The sequence below is a fragment of the Seriola aureovittata genome, chromosome 21 (genome assembly GCF_021018895.1).
Source record: "Seriola aureovittata isolate HTS-2021-v1 ecotype China chromosome 21, ASM2101889v1, whole genome shotgun sequence".
Lineage (NCBI taxonomy): Eukaryota > Metazoa > Chordata > Actinopteri > Carangiformes > Carangidae > Seriola > Seriola aureovittata.
In genome coordinates this window covers 18,917,237-18,934,757 of record NC_079384.1, presented here as the reverse complement: position 1 = coordinate 18,934,757, position 17,521 = coordinate 18,917,237, and the positions used below count along the sequence as shown (strand labels likewise).

General features: G+C 42.7%; 1 protein-coding gene and 1 long non-coding RNA gene across 12 annotated transcripts in view; one reads left to right on the top strand and one right to left on the bottom strand.

Annotated features, from left to right (window-relative positions):
* The window catches only part of baiap2b (BAR/IMD domain containing adaptor protein 2b), an 85,477-nt gene that overhangs the window by 48,450 nt on the left and 19,506 nt on the right, over positions 1-17,521 (top strand). For all 10 annotated transcript variants that reach the window (XM_056365815.1, XM_056365810.1, XM_056365811.1 and 7 more), the window contains 6 exons: positions 11,667-11,819; positions 14,668-14,904; positions 15,811-16,015; positions 16,647-16,848; positions 17,013-17,093; positions 17,327-17,495. In XM_056365815.1, coding sequence (XP_056221790.1) covers positions 11,667-11,819; positions 14,668-14,904; positions 15,811-16,015; positions 16,647-16,848; positions 17,013-17,093; positions 17,327-17,495 — 1,047 coding nt within the window. The remainder of the gene's footprint in view (positions 1-11,666; positions 11,820-14,667; positions 14,905-15,810; positions 16,016-16,646; positions 16,849-17,012; positions 17,094-17,326; positions 17,496-17,521) is intronic.
* LOC130162206 (uncharacterized) lies at positions 7,591-11,267 on the bottom strand. 2 transcript variants are annotated; one of them, XR_008826252.1, is made up of 3 exons: positions 10,739-11,267; positions 8,710-8,884; positions 7,591-7,914 (listed from the first exon to the last, which is right to left on the bottom strand). It is a non-coding gene; the product is annotated as an uncharacterized LOC130162206 (long non-coding RNA). The 2 variants fall into 2 exon arrangements; XR_008826251.1 differs by having other exon boundaries at positions 10,924-11,267.

Genomic DNA, 17,521 nt, shown 5'->3' with positions numbered 1-17,521 from the left:
TGTGTGTGTGTGCGTGACATACTGCAGTGTGTTCACGGGAGTAAAGGTCCTCAGATGTTTGCAGGTGGCTGAAGTGTCAGATGTTTTGAATGGTGCAAAATCTAGATCCCGGTGCTTCTTTGGTTTTAGTGAAGAGGAATAAAGCAGATGTCTTGGCTCTGTGGCTCATAGAGGATCTTTACGGCCAGCTGGAAGACCACTCTTTAAAAAAACAACATGACAACATGGCAACAGCAGCCGGTGCCAAGAAAATATGATCCCACTGGCTCCAGTCCAGTCTGTGCCGCAGACGACCTGCCACTCAGCCTTTACAGAAAACATTAGTCTCTCATAATTCACTTCGTTTTTATTCTGAACTAGAATCATCAACGCAGACTCGCAGTGATCCCACGCTGATTCCTCTGTATGTACCGCACTCCGCTCCTCGTAGAGCTGGCTTTCAGATGCTTTCCCCTCCTCCTGATGGGATTTGAGCTTCAGTGCGGCTGGTAATCCGTGACTACTGCTGGTAGTGATGGGATAGGACGTGCTGAGCTGAATGGGATGGGACCGCCGACTGGGCACACACAGACACACACACTCTTTCTGTGGGCTGGTCTTCAGTGAGAGAAATGGAGATAGAGAAGGTTATAACTCAAACTCACTGTATCAAACATCTGAGTTGTTTTTTTTGTTTTTTTGCTCGAGGAAACTTGAGCTGAACAGCAACAACAAATACACAGATTGAACTGCGATTGTTACTATGGTTGGAAATAGATCAGAACATGGGGTATACAGGAGAGACTGTCAAAATAAAGGCATAAAAATGCCCAATAATAGTAATAATAATAATAATAAACTTAATAGAAATTTACAATACTAAGACAACACTAAAGAAACCCCTAAAACATGATTTGACTGACAAATTAGATTAAAATTAGATTAAAACTGCAGTGTTTAATCCAGGTTTCACTACATTTACTTTGTATCTCTGCCAAAGTGCTCCCATAACTTTCCCGGTTTACATCTGTTTCATTAGTTGCTACACTTTCATCCGCATTGCATAATGTTTGTTTATCTAGGGCAGGTGAATGGGTTGAATGAGGCATTTCTCCCTCTGATGTTCAGGTCACTGCTTGAGCAGAGGCATGAGGAGACGGCGCGAGTCTCAGCGCCCCTGTATGTAGGTGTTGTGGTGACACATGGTGGGCGGGCCCTCTTACACAACCTGCACAGGAGACACTGCTGCTGTGATGTGCTGTCTGTCTAACCGGAGAGACAGAGCACGAGGAGATGTATACATACAGGGTATAAAATAGGGCTTCAGGATGAAGACCTCGGCTCTCAGCAGTAGCTCTGAATCTGTGGTTGGTGGAGTCCTGAAGCTGCTGAGTGTTGTGATGTTTCCATCTGGTCAACATTAAAAAGGTGACTCAAAATAATTAAAGTCACAATGCAGCGGAGGAATATGGAGCTTCATCCACTGACAGCTTATCTGCACTTCATATTGTGACCATGGATACTGTAGTTATACATGTATGCAGTTTTGAAAGTCCAAGGATGTACAGACATGATCAAACAAGCAAAACTGGATAGAATATTTAAAGATCCATACAGCATAAAGGTAGATGTCCATGTGTTGTTTGATTATGAAGCAGGTCTAGGTTCTATATTAATACTGTGTATTATGTATTAGTATCAAAGCGCTCAGTCCACAGTGAAATGCACACGGCCTGTATACAGAAACTGCGCCTTAAAAAGAGTTGTCGGGACTTCTGTAACTTTGTGATGTCACAACAAAGCAGTCAGAGGCTCAGAGCCTCCTCTTTTCTGATTGGCTCACCGACCTGTTGTTACTAGAGCTCCAAAGAGAAGCCTGAGAGAGGAGAACTACATTTAGATGATTTATTGTTCTTAAAACCACAAATATATCTTCTTATGGATCAACACTTCAAATAAAACATAGGAAAACTGTGAAATAAAAAAAATATACGCACAGTAAGAAACTGCGACATTATACCGTAGCAGATACTGTATGGTTTTAACTCATCATTTTAGTGCGGAGAACACATGGTGTCAGAGGTTAATGGCTAATTGTGCAGCACTTCCAGGGCGCAGGCAGTCGTCCCATACGGCTCTGCAGGAGCAGCAGGGGAGGTAATGATTGTGTAATTGTTAGTGTTGCTGAGATGGATGGCTGCTGGAGCGTGAGAGGGGCGGCTGGGCCAGTCATTACAAAAATCGATACTGTGGAGCTATGAGGAAGAACAGCTCAGAAACATTCGGCCCCAAAGTCCTGCAGTTCCTCTGGGCTTTAATGCCTTATTGGGTCTGAGAGATCCCCTCTCAGCTGAGAGGCCAGGCCCCCGTCCCCCAAGTGTTTCATCTCTCAAGACGAACTGACCGTCCAAAAGCCAACACTTGGCTAATTTGAGTTTCAGAGACCAGTGTGTGTATGTGTGTCTTTATTTCCGCCAGCTAGATGTTTTTTGTTGTTTGTGTTTTTCTGTTTGTGAGTTAGCAGGATACCTCAAATTCTTGTTTGCAAATTTCAGGGAAATCTGGTGAAAAGTTCAGCCATGAGCCAAAGAACATGGGATTCATGTTTGGTGCAGATGCACTGATTTTTTTCTCATATTTATTTCAACAGATTCACATTTCTTATTAACTTTCTTATTAACGTACCATAGTGTCTTTCTTGATGCTGACAGAATCTGTAATCCGAAGTCTTATCAAAGTAAATTGAGAGCATTGTGCAGCTTTGTGCAGCACAGGTATGCACTCTGAACACCCCCTAGTGTGCACCTTGGTGTGTTCTAGCATGTGTTGGTGTTATGGACCTCCTGAGTACCATGTGTATGTTGTGAGGGGGCCAGATTCCTGCTGTGCATCATATGGGCCCGCATGGGAACCGAGTCTTGGCAGGACGAAGAAACACCAGCGGCCTGCACCGTGCAACAGATTTGCCTCTTTGAATATACAATATGGCGTGTGCATGTGCCAGGGTACTTGTGGCAGACTGTGTGTTTGTGCAGAGCCTCAAAGTTTTTGCTTCTTGTGTATGGATGTGTGTTGGCTTGCTTGCTTAGACATAATGAGGCTGTGTACTCCACCAAAAGCCCTTCCCTCTCTCTCTTCATGCAATCCGTCCATTGTCCAACTTTTAATTAAGTGATGCTGCAGTTCACTAGAGCCTTTTTTTGGAGCAGCAGGAAAAACAAACACACCACATATTAAAGTAATCGCTGTTCGCTCCTCCTGCTCATGATTGATGTTAACATTAAAAGTATAGGCGATGGAAAGTCACCCATTTACAATGGAGGCCCTGAGGGGCCATAAAGCACTGGGCTGCTGTCTGAGCACAATATACACTCTGATAAATGCTCTGCTACATTTGTTACTGAAGCATGATTGTTGGAAAATGGTAGTTTGTGGCTTTAGATGATGCTCATGTAAAAGAAGTGGCTCGTCCTGCCTCCCACTTCCACTACATTGTCCTGCAGGATCTTTTAGTTTTTTCTGTAATAAGAAAGAATCCAAAGACATAATGCTGAAACAGTTAATTGGTTGATTGGCAGAACATTAATTGCAAGCCAGTGGTTCCCACCCAAGAGGTCACAAAATCAAAGTAAGGGTTCCCAGGAGTAGAAAATAATAATAATAATAATAAAAAAACGTAAACTTGACAAAACTATTGATGTTTTCTCTAAGATGTGGAAATCACTCTTTGATTGAACCTGTAGATATTATGCCATATTATGACATATTAGGTTTTGCTATTGCTACATAGCTAACGATGGCATTAGCAGCTGTTTACTTACCAGTCTAGAAGAAACGTTGTGAGTTCATTATCAAACTCAAAACTCTCTATCACGTCTTTTCTTGTACTGAAGTTAGCATGCTAACCAGCTAGCACCACCCTGTCTTGTCACTTTCTATCTTGTCTTGTACACGCAACGATGTCCAAAGCACCTGCCTAGAGACAATCACCGACCACCCACTCCTGGCAATAAACCAAGATCAGCAACAGAGAAAACTCACAAATAGCCTCTTTAAGGCCGGACAAGAAGCAATAAGTTGGTAACCAGCAGTTTAAGGCATTCATTAAGCTAAAACCACCAGAAATATACTGGTTCCAGCTTTATATCAGAAATGATATTCTTGCCAGAAGCAGTATGTTTCCTGCTCTCTCATTATGGTAGAAGATTTTTCACCTTCTTTTAGAAATACAAACTTCAGGACCGTGGAAACGTCTGCTTGAAATGTTTCTCCACGGGAATTATCATCGCAACTTAATTGCATCAATTTTGTGGTTCTGGACTCAGGAGTGCAGAGTAGTAACACCGATCAAACACACACTTATCAACCCATCTCGAGAAGAAAGCCATAACGGACGCTGAGAAAGTGAATCATTTCCCGCCTCGTGTGAAAATTCTGCGAATGACACGTGAAAACACCTGCCCGCTTTCTTCTTCTGGTTTCTGACACGTTTTTAATGGGATGTGATCAGAGGAGATGGTAGCACGTCATGAGATAAGAGTATAGCGGAGAACACGGTGTGATGAGAATCCGCTGGAGGAGAGAAAATGAGCTGCAGCGGATTCCTGAAAACAGGAAGTCGGGTTGTTACCCGGCTTACCCGTGATTCATGACCTCCCTCTGTTGCTTGCGTTCAAGCATAAACACAAATCAAACACATTCGTCGGATAGATTCGGTGCTCGTTGTGTTAATCAGTTTGTGGGTGGAGAGGAAGCAAGGCCCCGGGGCCGTGCGTCAAGTAGTGTAGCTGGTTTTTTACATTGGTGGTACATGTTTACATTTGGCAGAACATACAGTTCAGTTCAGTTTTGATCATGCGCAAAACATTTTGAGAAATATCCCACTAGAAACCTGTTGAGCTCTGTTCATTCAAAGGCCCTCGGCTACAGTTAGATTTTAGACTAATTGAAATTAGCAGCTCTTTTCTCTCAAAAATAAGTTGGGCTTTAAAATATCTACACATCCTTTTGAATATAATTTCAGAAATACTAAATATTTAAGGACTTTTCTGTGCTGCCAGGATGAAAAACATTCTGTCTGCGGTACAGTTAAGGAGATTTTTAACCTGTGTCACCAGATGTCACTCTGTTAACTTTAAAAACAAACAGTGGCAGACAGCAGACAGCATCCCCAGGTTCATCTTGATCTTAACCGAGACTGAAAGTTTTATTCATTAACTAAAATGTAAAAATAACTGTTACATAACGGGCAGACAAGTGGGTCTAGAAGGAAGCTTATGCATAGCAGCTGTTGCCAGATGAGCCTTGACAACCAGAGCTCTGACTCATGTTTAACAGTATTAATAAAGAAATAAATTTAAAAAAAAATCTGGTTTGATTTCAGTCACATCTAAACTTTCTGTTCAGAAATCTCACTGCAGCTGAGATAACTCAAAAAGCTGTTTACTGTCTATAGAAATTATGACTTGCATCAGGCCAGAAACAACAAAATCAATTTCATCCTGAGATCAGTTTTTTTTTTTTTAACCTGACAGGGAGCTTTGGAGCCAGTTAACACAATTGTCTGTTATTGCTTTCATCCTTTTGATGTTTTCTGTTTTCCTTCATCTCAGTGAGACACCAAGGTTTTGTCAGTTTCAAATATTGAGCTGAAGAAAGAAACAAAAAAAAGTCTAAATTCATTTGAGCTGTAGGGGTTTTCTTTTACCTCTGCACGAAGCACACATGAAAGAATTTGCGCCGCACCCCACAGGGTTTAACATCCTCCTGGTGAGGTCGGTTTAATTTGTAGCCAAGATCTTAAAAATGTTTTACTTCTTCACCGAGTATAATTACTGATCAATCTGTCTCTGTGAATGTTTCCACCGCGCTCACCGGCTGCATGGCCTCTGCTGAGAATGAAATACGTCAGAGTACCAACGGCTCAGACCGTCTCTCATGTGAAATGAGTCAATAAATACTGGACACACAAGCACACGCTCTCCCTCCCTCCCGGCGCACGTCTTAAATGCTGATTGCGCTCGCCGTCAGCAGAAACCACAAGAAGCTTTTGGCCCGATTTTTATATTTTGTGTAAAGAAGGAGCTCTAGGCGAAGAGGAGCTGATGGGCAGAGGCATGAAAGGCCGGCTGGAATCTAATTAGGAGCTTCGTATCTGAGAGCGATCAGAACATGCACACACCGCATACTTACAGGCCTGATGTGTTGAAGCTGCTTAAATAATGGAAAATGAGCTGAGCTGTGGTGGATGATTGTACTTTAATGTAGATCAGAGTAGCGGTGTTCTCCTGGGACCTGTTATAAAACTGTGTTGTATTCAGCTTATAGCACTAGAAAATTTCACGGGTTATATACTTAATGATTTTCTAGCTCATGCACATACAATGTCAGTACTGAGGAGTAAAATTAAACAGGGTATATACTGTATATTAGATATGGGCAGATGATTCGTTGGAGTAATATGTCACCTTTTAAGTACCCAACAAGTACAGATCACACACATTTGATTAGATGCAAATTTATTCAGGTTTACGCTCCATATCAACTGAAATAGTAAAGGTTTCGACACAGGAACCCTCTGTACGGCAGGTCACCAGGATTAACTTACAACTCCCAAAAGAATAAAGCAACGCAAACCGGGGCTGTTGGGGCTGTTGGGGTTGTTGGGGTTGTTGGGGCTGTTGGGGTTGTTGGGGCTGTTGGGGCTACTAGAGCTCTGGAGTACCTGGGCATCTGCCCTCTTTGCCAGGTCAGTTATCCAGCTTATCCAAGCAAGTGTTACACCTCCGTCCATGGTGTCTGCAGTTGACCATGTGCATGTCCTTTTTTAAAGGAGTATAATTTAGGCCTGAGAATTACCGTAGTTTTAGTGCTGAAACAATCAATTCATTTCAATTTGCTCACAGAAAATTGACAACAATTAGTCATGAAAGTCATTTGTCCTGCAAAAATGCAAAATAAATCCTCCTCCAATGAATCCTTTCCAGCTCAAATGCAAAAAGGAGCAGCTTTTCTCTGTTTTATATTTCTTTGTAATTTGAATATCTTTGGATTCTGGAAAAAAATATTTTCATATTTTTATACTTGTGGTAGAATTTCTTAATGCTTTACTGACTAAGAAACATTTTACAGATGAATCAATACTGACAATAATTATTAGTTGCAGCATTAGAAGTGCATCTCACCTGAAAACCTACAAAACATGAAACATTACATCATGACGATGTGATGGTGACATTCAGTGAACAGACTGTTTCTGCCTGACGTCAGGCGAGGAAAACTTCATGCTCGGGGTCAAAAGAAACAGGTTTGACAGCTTCTGCTTTGTAGTCGTGGTGTTACGTTTTGTTTCGTCGCTCAGGGGACGTTTCAGGAAGGTTTTATAATCATGAGGAATTTAGCAGCACACACACACACACACACACACACACACATGAACTCCAGGGTAAACCAGTAAACCGCCCATTTATTTCCTTCTTATGACTCGTGTTTGCTTTACAGAGTCTGTCATATCTGTAAACTGCACTCACAACCACAGTCTGAGATGTTCTCCCCCCCGTCTCGCCGCCTGTCACTCACTCTCTGGTGACTGACGGCTCCCTCGTGGTTTTCCCTGACCCCAGCCCGCCGGCCTGAATCTGATAAACACGGTCGCTAGCTGTGTGTTATCGCAGGCTACCTGAAAGCTTTTCCACCCCCACCGTTTGTGTGATTCATAAGTGGCCTTCATCTGCTGCAACTGCTGCTGCCACTTCGGCGTGTCACCATTTGATATTTCGCTGTGGGTGATCAGTGCATGTTCAGCCTTTGTGTGCCCACGTGAAAGACCTCGTTCACGCCATAGAAATTGTTCTTTTCTTGGTAAATGACCATATTCAGCCAGAGGATTTCCTTTTAACTTCTCTTTCCGGCTGCATGTTGATGTGATTCTCCCACCTGGAAAGTGTTAGGAACAAATACCCAACGATGAGAGATGACAGATTATAAAGATACGAGGTGACACTGGGGCTCCTCCATGTGGCACAACAGTATATCAACCAGTGAAATCTACTTTAAAGAGACTTTCAAAACTGTAGAAGAGAGTGCAGGGGAAACTGTTTCTGTCCTGAATCATGGGTCCAATCTGAAAACAAAAACTTTAGATTTTTCTGGGGAAATGAGACTAAAAAACCAAAGTTATCTGATTCATTTCAGTGATAGGATAAAAGACTGATGAACCTCCAATTCGTGATCATCAGAAGCAACAACCACCATTAACTTGAGATAACTTCTGTTGTGATTTGGCACCATATAAATAAAAATTGACATGACTTAAAAACTGTGAACACATTCTCATAAAAATAACTACAAATGAAGAATAACACGTGGTTGAACTTGGCTAAAATGTGAAAGAAGAGAAAGTGTACCTCTTTCATTAACACCACACAGGAACAAATTAGCACAGTTTTCACTAATTGGAGCATCAAATAGAAGGGTCTGTCATAACATCCAATCATTTCTTTTTTTAATTTTGATTTTCAAAAAGTCTAAATATCTAGACTTATTTTAATTTCCTCTGACTGAAGTATCACGTGTGTCATAGTCATTACTTAGAAATCAGGACTTCTCATGACTCTGCTCCACCTTTCATTCAGTATCAATGAGTGTCTGTCTGTTTTTTTTTCACCTCATCTCTGTGTAATCAGTGTGTGTAGAAGGGTGAAAAGATGAGATTAATTGCCGGGGCGTCACCTGCAGTTGTCTCGTCCTCCCTGTCACTCCTGGCCTATTAGGCTCATTACAGAGACGCAGCCTAACAGTTACAGAGACAGTCGATCACTGGAAGGGTGTCGTCGCCCTGAAAACCACTAAAGCTCTCCTCTCACTCTGCCGGAAGAGGCTGTGGACAGTGGGAGTGGAACACAGGCTGACAGAGTGGGGGGGGGGGGGGGGGGGGGCGGGAGGCGGGAGGAAAAGAAGCAGAAGCATAAGAAGCAGAAAATGGTTCCTTAGCCTCATGAACACAACATTTTAACATTTATTATGATTTTTCTTTTTTTCCCATGAATATTAAAGGTCCGTATAGTCTAAAGGCAGATGTCCATGTGTAGTTTGATCATAGATCAGGTCTAGGTTCTATATTAATACTGTGAAAGCATCAAAGCTTCAGTCCACAGAGAAATGCACACAGCCTGTATTCAGAAACTGAGCCTTAAAACCAGCCGTCAGGACTTCCTGTAACTTTTTGATGTCACAACAAAGCAGCCACCGCTCTCAGCCACACCCCAAGCCCCGCCCACCTGGACCCACCATCCAACCTTGCAGGATTTGGTTTCTCTGAGTGTTTACCTGAAATCTGCTATATTTTTATTGGATCACTCAGAAAACAGTCAACCAATCAGAAGAGAGGCTCAGAGGCTCGTCTCTTCTGATTGGCTTACTGACCTGTTGTTTTTAGAGCTCCAGAGAGAAGCCTGAGAGAGAGGATGTAAAACTACACGAGATGGTTTTCGGTTCTTAAAACCACAAATATATCTTCTTATGTATCAACACTTCAAATAAAACACAGGAAAATATGGAGCTCTTAATGTTCAACTAAATTTGATTTAAAAAGGTTTGAGGAGCTACACAGGCTCATTTTATTGTCTTTACTGTGTGAGATTTATTAAAAAGTAAATATAACATTTGGTTTATGGTTGACGAGCCCTTATTTACCTGAATGAAAAATTGTACTCGAAGTCTCCATCTTATCATTATAGTCTATAATTAATGCGTGAGACCACCTCTGCAAGGTCGTTACAGCCGAGTGAATCAAATCAAGGCCACTACAGAGAGCTGACTGTCTAACCCCCGCTGTTCTCTGCACATTGGATTACATAAAATCAAATTATATGCCCTTTAGAAAAGAGTGATATTTGTGTGTCCCCACATCTATATCCACAGATGATCTGTTAATTAAATCCCTCAGCCTCTATAGCAACATGTTCACATTTTAATTATTACACTGGCTATATGAAACATATCTTTATGTCCGTGTTCACTGACCAAGTTTCTCCTCCGAGGCTTTTTATGGCCCTCTGTCATGGTGACTGAGCCTCGGTGCAGACTCTGTGCTAAAGGTTTACACACTATCTAGTAAGATTTTAGAGCGCTATGCTCCACAAATTCATACATAATGAAGTAAAGCAGATTTTTGTTGAAACTACTCCAACTTAAGATACAGATTTTATATTAAAGGCAGAATCTGTGCTCTGAATTTTCAATGAGATTCAGCACTTTTCATCGCTCCCAGGTTGAATGTCTGGTCTTTAAATACAAGGATGAGAACTGGATGTCAACAGGTTACTGTTAATATTGATATTTTTATGCTGTTCAAGGTTTGTTTTAATTCCAAAAATGTATGCACAGCCGCAAAACTGATCCACATTTTCAATCATCTGTCATTAAAAACAAATGCTGATGTTTCATCTATATTTCAAACAGTTGTGTTTGTGAGAATATGGTTAGAAAGTTACAGATTGACCCTTTGATTCATTCCATTTTTTTACTGTTAATCTAATTATGTTGTTGAGGCAGAAATATTTACTAATGAATGCATGAAATAGCCTAATTAATGATCTAATTAGCACATCTGGCGATGCTTAATGTGTGATGGTGATGATAGCACAGCATTACTTACGTCTCTCATTTTAAAAACACATTTAGTCTTAGTTTGTTTTCATGCATCTAGATTCAAGCCTTCGAAAGGAACCGGTGTTAGTTGGACCAGCTAGTCACATACTGTATGACGGTGCGTAGGCTGCAGACTTTTCTCTGCAAACAACCCGGCCTCGATCGTTAACACCTCATCCCGGAGCTCAGTGCTGTCTGGCGCTCGGAGAACGCTGCTCCACATTATTCAACATCGCGGGAACCTGCAAGTGCTTTCGGTTGCATGAGTGAACCTGAGGATAAAGTCGGGCTCACCGTGTTCCGCATTTGCCGCTGCGCACATCAGGGCGATGCTGGACACGGACGAGTGGCTCCACTTGTTTTGGTGGAGAAATGTCCCGTATCCTGACACAAGCACTAAGAGGACTAAGTGGGCTGAGTCGATGAAGAAGTGGAGGGTGAATGAGTTTAAAAGCCAGATAGAGCTGAAGTGAGAGCCAGTTTGAATCGGGAGAGCCAGGTGCTTCAATTCAGCTAATCTTCAGGAAACGCAGGAACGCCAGTCACCATAATCACATAATAGACGCATGCGTGATCATTCAGTCTGAGGGGCTTGACTTCTTTTTCTCTAATTCATGGTTTTCAGGTCTGTTGTGCTGTGACATTTTCTAAATGTACAGCGATTGTCTTCCTTTTTATATGTCATCATTGTGATGCATGAAGCCCGGAAAGTCCATCAAAATGTAATCCATTATCTGCTGAAATCCTTTTAAACTTTCAGTTGTTGAAGGGGTTGACTCACCGAGTTTACACAACGGGATATTCTTTGTGGTGCTCACAGGTCTCTAGATTATCCAGAGTAATCTGGACAGAGGTTTTGGGAAGAGATTTTGCTGTTCAAATAGATTGCTTTGATGATCTTTTGTCTCTGGATTGTGGCATCCTGCTCTCAAACCTTTGTAAATGTAACCCTATCAGAACAGTGTCCTAATCGGGGAAATGCTGCCAAGTTTTTTTGTGTTTTTTTTTCATGCCATCCTTTTCCCTCCTCTCCCCAGTTTGTGGAGGCCATCAGCAATAAGCAGAGCGAGCTGGACAACTACATCGCTGAGGGCTACAAGAACGCTCTGTCCGAGGAGAGGAGGAGGTACTGCTTCCTGGTGGACCGCCAGTGTGCCGTGGCCAAGAACAGCACTGCCTACCACAACAAGGTAAGAAAGGAAGCACTAACCTTTCTCAGATATGTCACGGCGAGATCATTTTGAAACTAAGCTACATAAGCTGAAACATCACAGCATGTTCACATCTTTCTTTCCCGCAGCACTGTGACGGTCTGCATGTATTCATCCATTTTCATTCGAGAAATGACCCCAGGTGCTCCGCCATTATGTCATACATTTTCACATGCATCGCTGCAGCCAGACAGGAGTTTTATATCATCCAACAAATTGATAAGAAAAGCAAGTCTCTCCCACCTCTCACTCCCTCACACGGGGGGGAAATGTGAAGTGGTAAAGTGAACTGAGAGAGGATGGAGAGGTGGAGGGTGAGGTGGTGGGGGGGGGGGCGAGAGAATGACCTACTTCTGCAAGAACACTTGGTTCAGACTCGCAGTGTGAGGGCGTCAAGGTGTCTGAATGACTGATTGATGGACAGAGGGAGGAAGCACAGAACGCAAAGTGCCGATGTGATGATGCATCAACAGCAGAAAAAGACTGAATTAGAGTTAAACTCAGTTATGATTTACACTTGACTCTAGAATAAAGTTGTGTTGATTAGTTGATCAACAGAAAACTTAATTGGCAATAATTTGAATGATCAATTTATCGTTTCAGTTAAGCAAAAATGCCAGACGTTCTCTTCTTCCAGCTTCTCGCTCCGGGGTGAAAGTTTCTTGCTTTTCAAGTGAATGTTTTCGGGGTTTAAATTGACTGTAGGCATGAATTAAGTGATTAGAATACATCACCTTGAGTTGTGGGAAATTATAGCAGGAATTTGTTGCTAATTTTTTTGACTTTTTAGACCAAACAGCTAATTGAATAATAAAAGAAAACACTCGGCAGATTGATAAATAATGAAAATAATCGTTAGTTAAAGCCCCAGATAGTGACAAGACCAAGCCATGAAATAAGTGTTCTTACTGCCTGATCAAAACATGCTGGAACTACATTTTTACTATAGCTGCTAAATGTTGGTGTGGTTTTTATTATGTGGTTGCTGAAGTGTTGTAAGGTTATTGTTAGATGGTTTCTAAACGGTTGTGAGGTTGTCGTTAGGTAGTTGCTAAATGTTCTTATGGTATTGTTAGGTGGATGCTAAAGCGTTGTTAGCTGGTTGCTTTGGGTGTTTGTGTAAATTCCTCAGTTTAGAGTAGCTACATCGTGACCAAGTTGTTAATAAGTAACAACCTGCTGTAACGCTAGTGGTTGGTTACTGCGCTCGTGCTGGAACGAATACTCGATTAGTTTCTTAGTGAATAAAGAGAAAATGAATCGGCAGCTATCTTGATCATTCTTCAGGAGAACAACTCGCATACAGAAACAAACAAATGACTGAAACAAATGAAGAAAGAAATGTGGATTTTAGTCATCACACTGGTAAAAGCACTGACCACCTACACTCTACCTTAGCTATTTGATAGGGCTAAGTGAGGTCATAGTGACTCATCGTTTCCACCAGCAGCAAGTCACACGGACAAAGACTTTGCTGCACACATAGAAATTCATGGGCGATATCCCATTCATCCCAATTCCTTCTGAGCTGTTGTGTTTAGTTTCCAGATGACTGAAGGTTCCTGGAATCTGGAGTTCACATATGTGAATTTGTGATGATTATTTTTTTTAGCCATCAGAAATCATAATAAACTTAACTACATATAAAGGTCAGGGACAAAAAACCATTTCAGACAGAACACGAGTCCCTAGTAACATGATGCTTACTCTGTCAGTATGCATTTGTTTTTCGCCGTACTTTTGTATTTGTGTATGCGTTAGTTTATTTGATCATCCCGCCCACACCCTGACACCTGACGCTGCGGCCCACACACACTCAGCAGGGCCAGACAACCTTGGAGCCGCACTGTGTTTATCCTCCACACCGGCCTGGTGGAGTTAAAGCTGTTTGAACAGCAGACTCTCCTCGGCGTCCTTCATGGATTCACGGATCCAGGACTCCCTCATTTATTCACAGATGATGAATGCAAATGAGAAGTATCTTTATGTAACTGCCCTGCTGTATAATGTATGGAGGGAATGTGACTCGGCCCGTCGAGCACCAGCTGAGAGCTTCTCAAACCGGTGCATTCATAAAGAGGATTCATATCTCTCCCTCTCACTCCTGCCTCTCGTCCCTGTTCTCGTCTCTCGTTGCCAGGTCCACTGCGTGTTCCTCCTCTTTTCCTCTCGTCATCTGCCGTTTGCTTCTGCTCATGTGAATTAAGATGAATAATTTGGCGTATATAGAGAAATTCCATTGAACATTTACAAAAGCAGCATCACCTCTGGAGGTTATGTACAATATATTTATTAGTTCTCTGTTTTATTTTTAGCTTGTTCTTTATTGCCAATGTACTGGTGTATACAAAGGAATTCAGGTGCTCAACCTGAGCAGAGAAGAAAATATACAATTAATATTAAATATACAAGGAATATATAAATATAGATTAAAAAAAGAATTAGGAAAAATATAGATCTGTCCATGCAAAACCTCACAGACTCGCACTCAAGAACACACACACATACGCACACTTCGCCTACATATGTACCCTTATGTATTATGTAATAATTCCAGAGTATAGGATATTGCACAGGCGTAGATACTGAGTTAATATATTTCAATGTAATTTGGGCCAATAAAGTGTAAAGGATTTAGCATTAGCATTGTCGGACATGGTGTTTGTAAACTTTCACTTTTTTCTGAACTACTAATGAACTGCTTTCTTTAATTAAAGAAGCATATTTTCCTCTCAGGCGAACCTAATAATACCGTCTTTAAAACACAGGCCCAGCCTGCTGATGTTTCCCCTCCCTCGACCCACTCTCTCCCTCTTCTGTCCGACAGGGGAAGGAGCTTTTATCCCAGAAGATCCCAGTGTGGCAGCAGGCGTGTGCCGAGCCCAACAAACTTCCAGATCGTGCCATGTTTCTGGCCCAGCAGATGAGTGGTGCAGCGGGCACCATGCCTCCCGGTGCTCATCATCCAGGCATGCCCATCTCTGAGCCCATCCCTGGTGTTAAACCCCTGCCGGTGCCTCCGGAACTGGCGGCTCTCAGGGCCAGCGGGGGTATGGGACAGCAGGTCAGTTCCTCTGCTACCCTGTAATCCTCCTTTAGTCTACCTGAGGCCTGTGCACATTTTTTTTCCCAGAATGCTTGATAAACATTTGAACCTCTACACTTTGAGGACCATCATTGACTTAATGCATTCTCTAGTCCGAACCTTAGCTTCAGAGTTTAAGCTTATAATCAGGTTTGAGCTGATTTACCCCCAGACAGCCTTTTAAGAAAGTGAGACCAAATTTCAAAAATGTCTTTACAGCACAAACATGCACACATCCACACACAGGTAAGTGGTGTAAGTGTCTAATCAGACCCTTATGAGTGTGTCAGGGGGTGTTGCCCCCGGATGTGGCTGTTGCATGATGGGAGCCCTCAGCACATCCTCAGAACTCTGGGTGAATGCAAATGAAATCGTTAGTGAACCATGCTAATTAGCTTGTTGCGCAGAAGAGGCTTAAATTCCTCACGTCCTCTGGCTCTTTTACACCCTGCCCCCTCCTCCTCCTCCTCCTCCTCCTCCTCCTCCTACTCCTACTACTCCTCCTCCTGCAGGCCTGGTTACAGGAAATTAAAAAAATAAATAAATAAAAAGTTGAAGATTTACATGAAAGAGCGCCTCGGTTTGGCCTGAGCTTCTAATTAAAAAACTGTGGTGCAGATTCAGTAGCGCTTTATGTTCCCAGATTAAACACACTTTGAAATTCTTTGCAGTCTCCCAGTAGTGATTTCATATGTTTATCTCTAAACCAACATGCACTCAAGTGTAGTCTTTTCATTAATCAGCATTCCCTGACCCAGATCCACTCTCCACCTCGTTCCTTATTATTAATGAGCTGCGAGATGTCATGTAACAGTGTTGGGTGATGTAAAGAGAGGAAGGCATTGTGTTTTAATTGCCTGTATGCCGATTTCGTCACCTTCGCAGAGGCTGATGGGAGGTGTAGATGGAGGGATGCCGGTGATGAACGGCACGGCCGGCGCCCACGGAGGTGAGGACTACCAGCAGTGGATGGAGGGCAAGGTGGCCCAGGGCAAGGTCTCGCCGCAGACCCAGCGGCATGGAGGAGAGGTCTACTCCAACACCCTGCCTGTGCGCAAGGCCGCACCCGCCAAGAGCAAGACCACACTGAGTAAGGACACACATTGTGAACTAATGTCCAACTGTGCTCTAAGTTTAACCTCCTTTTAATGTAGCACAAGTCCTGGCAACATTTAATACAGGCAGCTTCTGTTTGGTAAAGGATGTTGCTGGAAGCCTTTATTAACTGGACACTGCAGGAAATGTATAATCCCAATTGTTTTATTATATTAACATGAATCAAATGACTACAAGTAATATGAAGTAGTTAAAGTATCATCCAACTCTTCTAGCATCTTTTCGCTCTTTTAACACCGAGCCAATAATATGTCAGGACTGTGGGTACATCAGCTAGTTGTGGATTTATTTTGCCCCCTAGTGGCTAAAAAGGAAAATGCAACCTGTGCAGGTTTAATAAGAAGAAACCCAAAGCAAGTGGGAATAGAAGGAGGTGTGATATTAAAAATGAGTAAAAAAAGATGAAGGACAGAAACACCTTTCATAAAAATGGGGGAAATGTAAAAAATACTGTTGTGCTAGTAAATTCCTATTCCTACTGTTAAGAAGAGCAACGCATGTCCACGAGTTATATTACCTGTAGCAGAAACCAGAAGTCTCAGTAGGTACACACCATGTTCTACACCAGTTAACAGTGCCCCCCCCCCCCTCCTGTATTACACCAGCGGAGACCCGTACTCTTCCCCGGTCCAGCTCCATGGCTGCGGGGCTGGAGAGAAATGGGAGGACTCGTGTCCAGGCCATCTTCTCCCATGCAGCTGGAGACAACAGCACCCTGCTCAGCTTCTCTGAGGGTGACATAATAACCCTGCTGGTCCCCGAGGCCCGCGATGGGTGGCACTACGGAGAGAATGAGAAGACGAGGATGTGAGCGCAACTCATGTATTCAAAGAAAATTTCATTTTGTTTTGTCTGATACTGTCTCATTTTGGTTTGCAGAGGAACCAGTGATTGTTTTTTGGTCCAGTTGCTACGACTATTTCTGACTATATATTATAGATATTGCTAATATCTGGTGTCACCTCCTCCAGGCGTGGCTGGTTTCCCTTCTCCTACACCAGGGTGATCTCTGACAATGATGGCGACTCCATGAGGCAGCTGCGAGTACACAAGTAGGTCTTTGGGTGTTGTTATTTCTTTATGAAACATAAACCAGTTGAACTGATATATTTGTTTCGTAGGTATATTTCAGTTTTTGTTTTTTTATTTGGGGTGAATATTGACCTTTCATTGGTTTTTGATTAAACTTTGTCAGGTACAGTTTTCTTTTTAATGTATGTTGCCATGGGGGGGCGGGGGCAACATGTTTACTTTTTCCTCATTTTCTGTGCACCTGTGTTTCCAGCCTCCACCACGGGAAGAGCAGCAGCACAGGCAACCTTCTAGAGAGAGAAGACATGGCTCTCCCCGCCCCTGATTACGGCATGCACTCCCGTATGGCGGCACAGAGCGCCACTGCGCTGCACGGCAGACAACAACGCCCCTACAGCGTGGCGGTTCCAGGCTTCTCACAGGTGAGGGGGGCGGTGGGGTGGGGTCC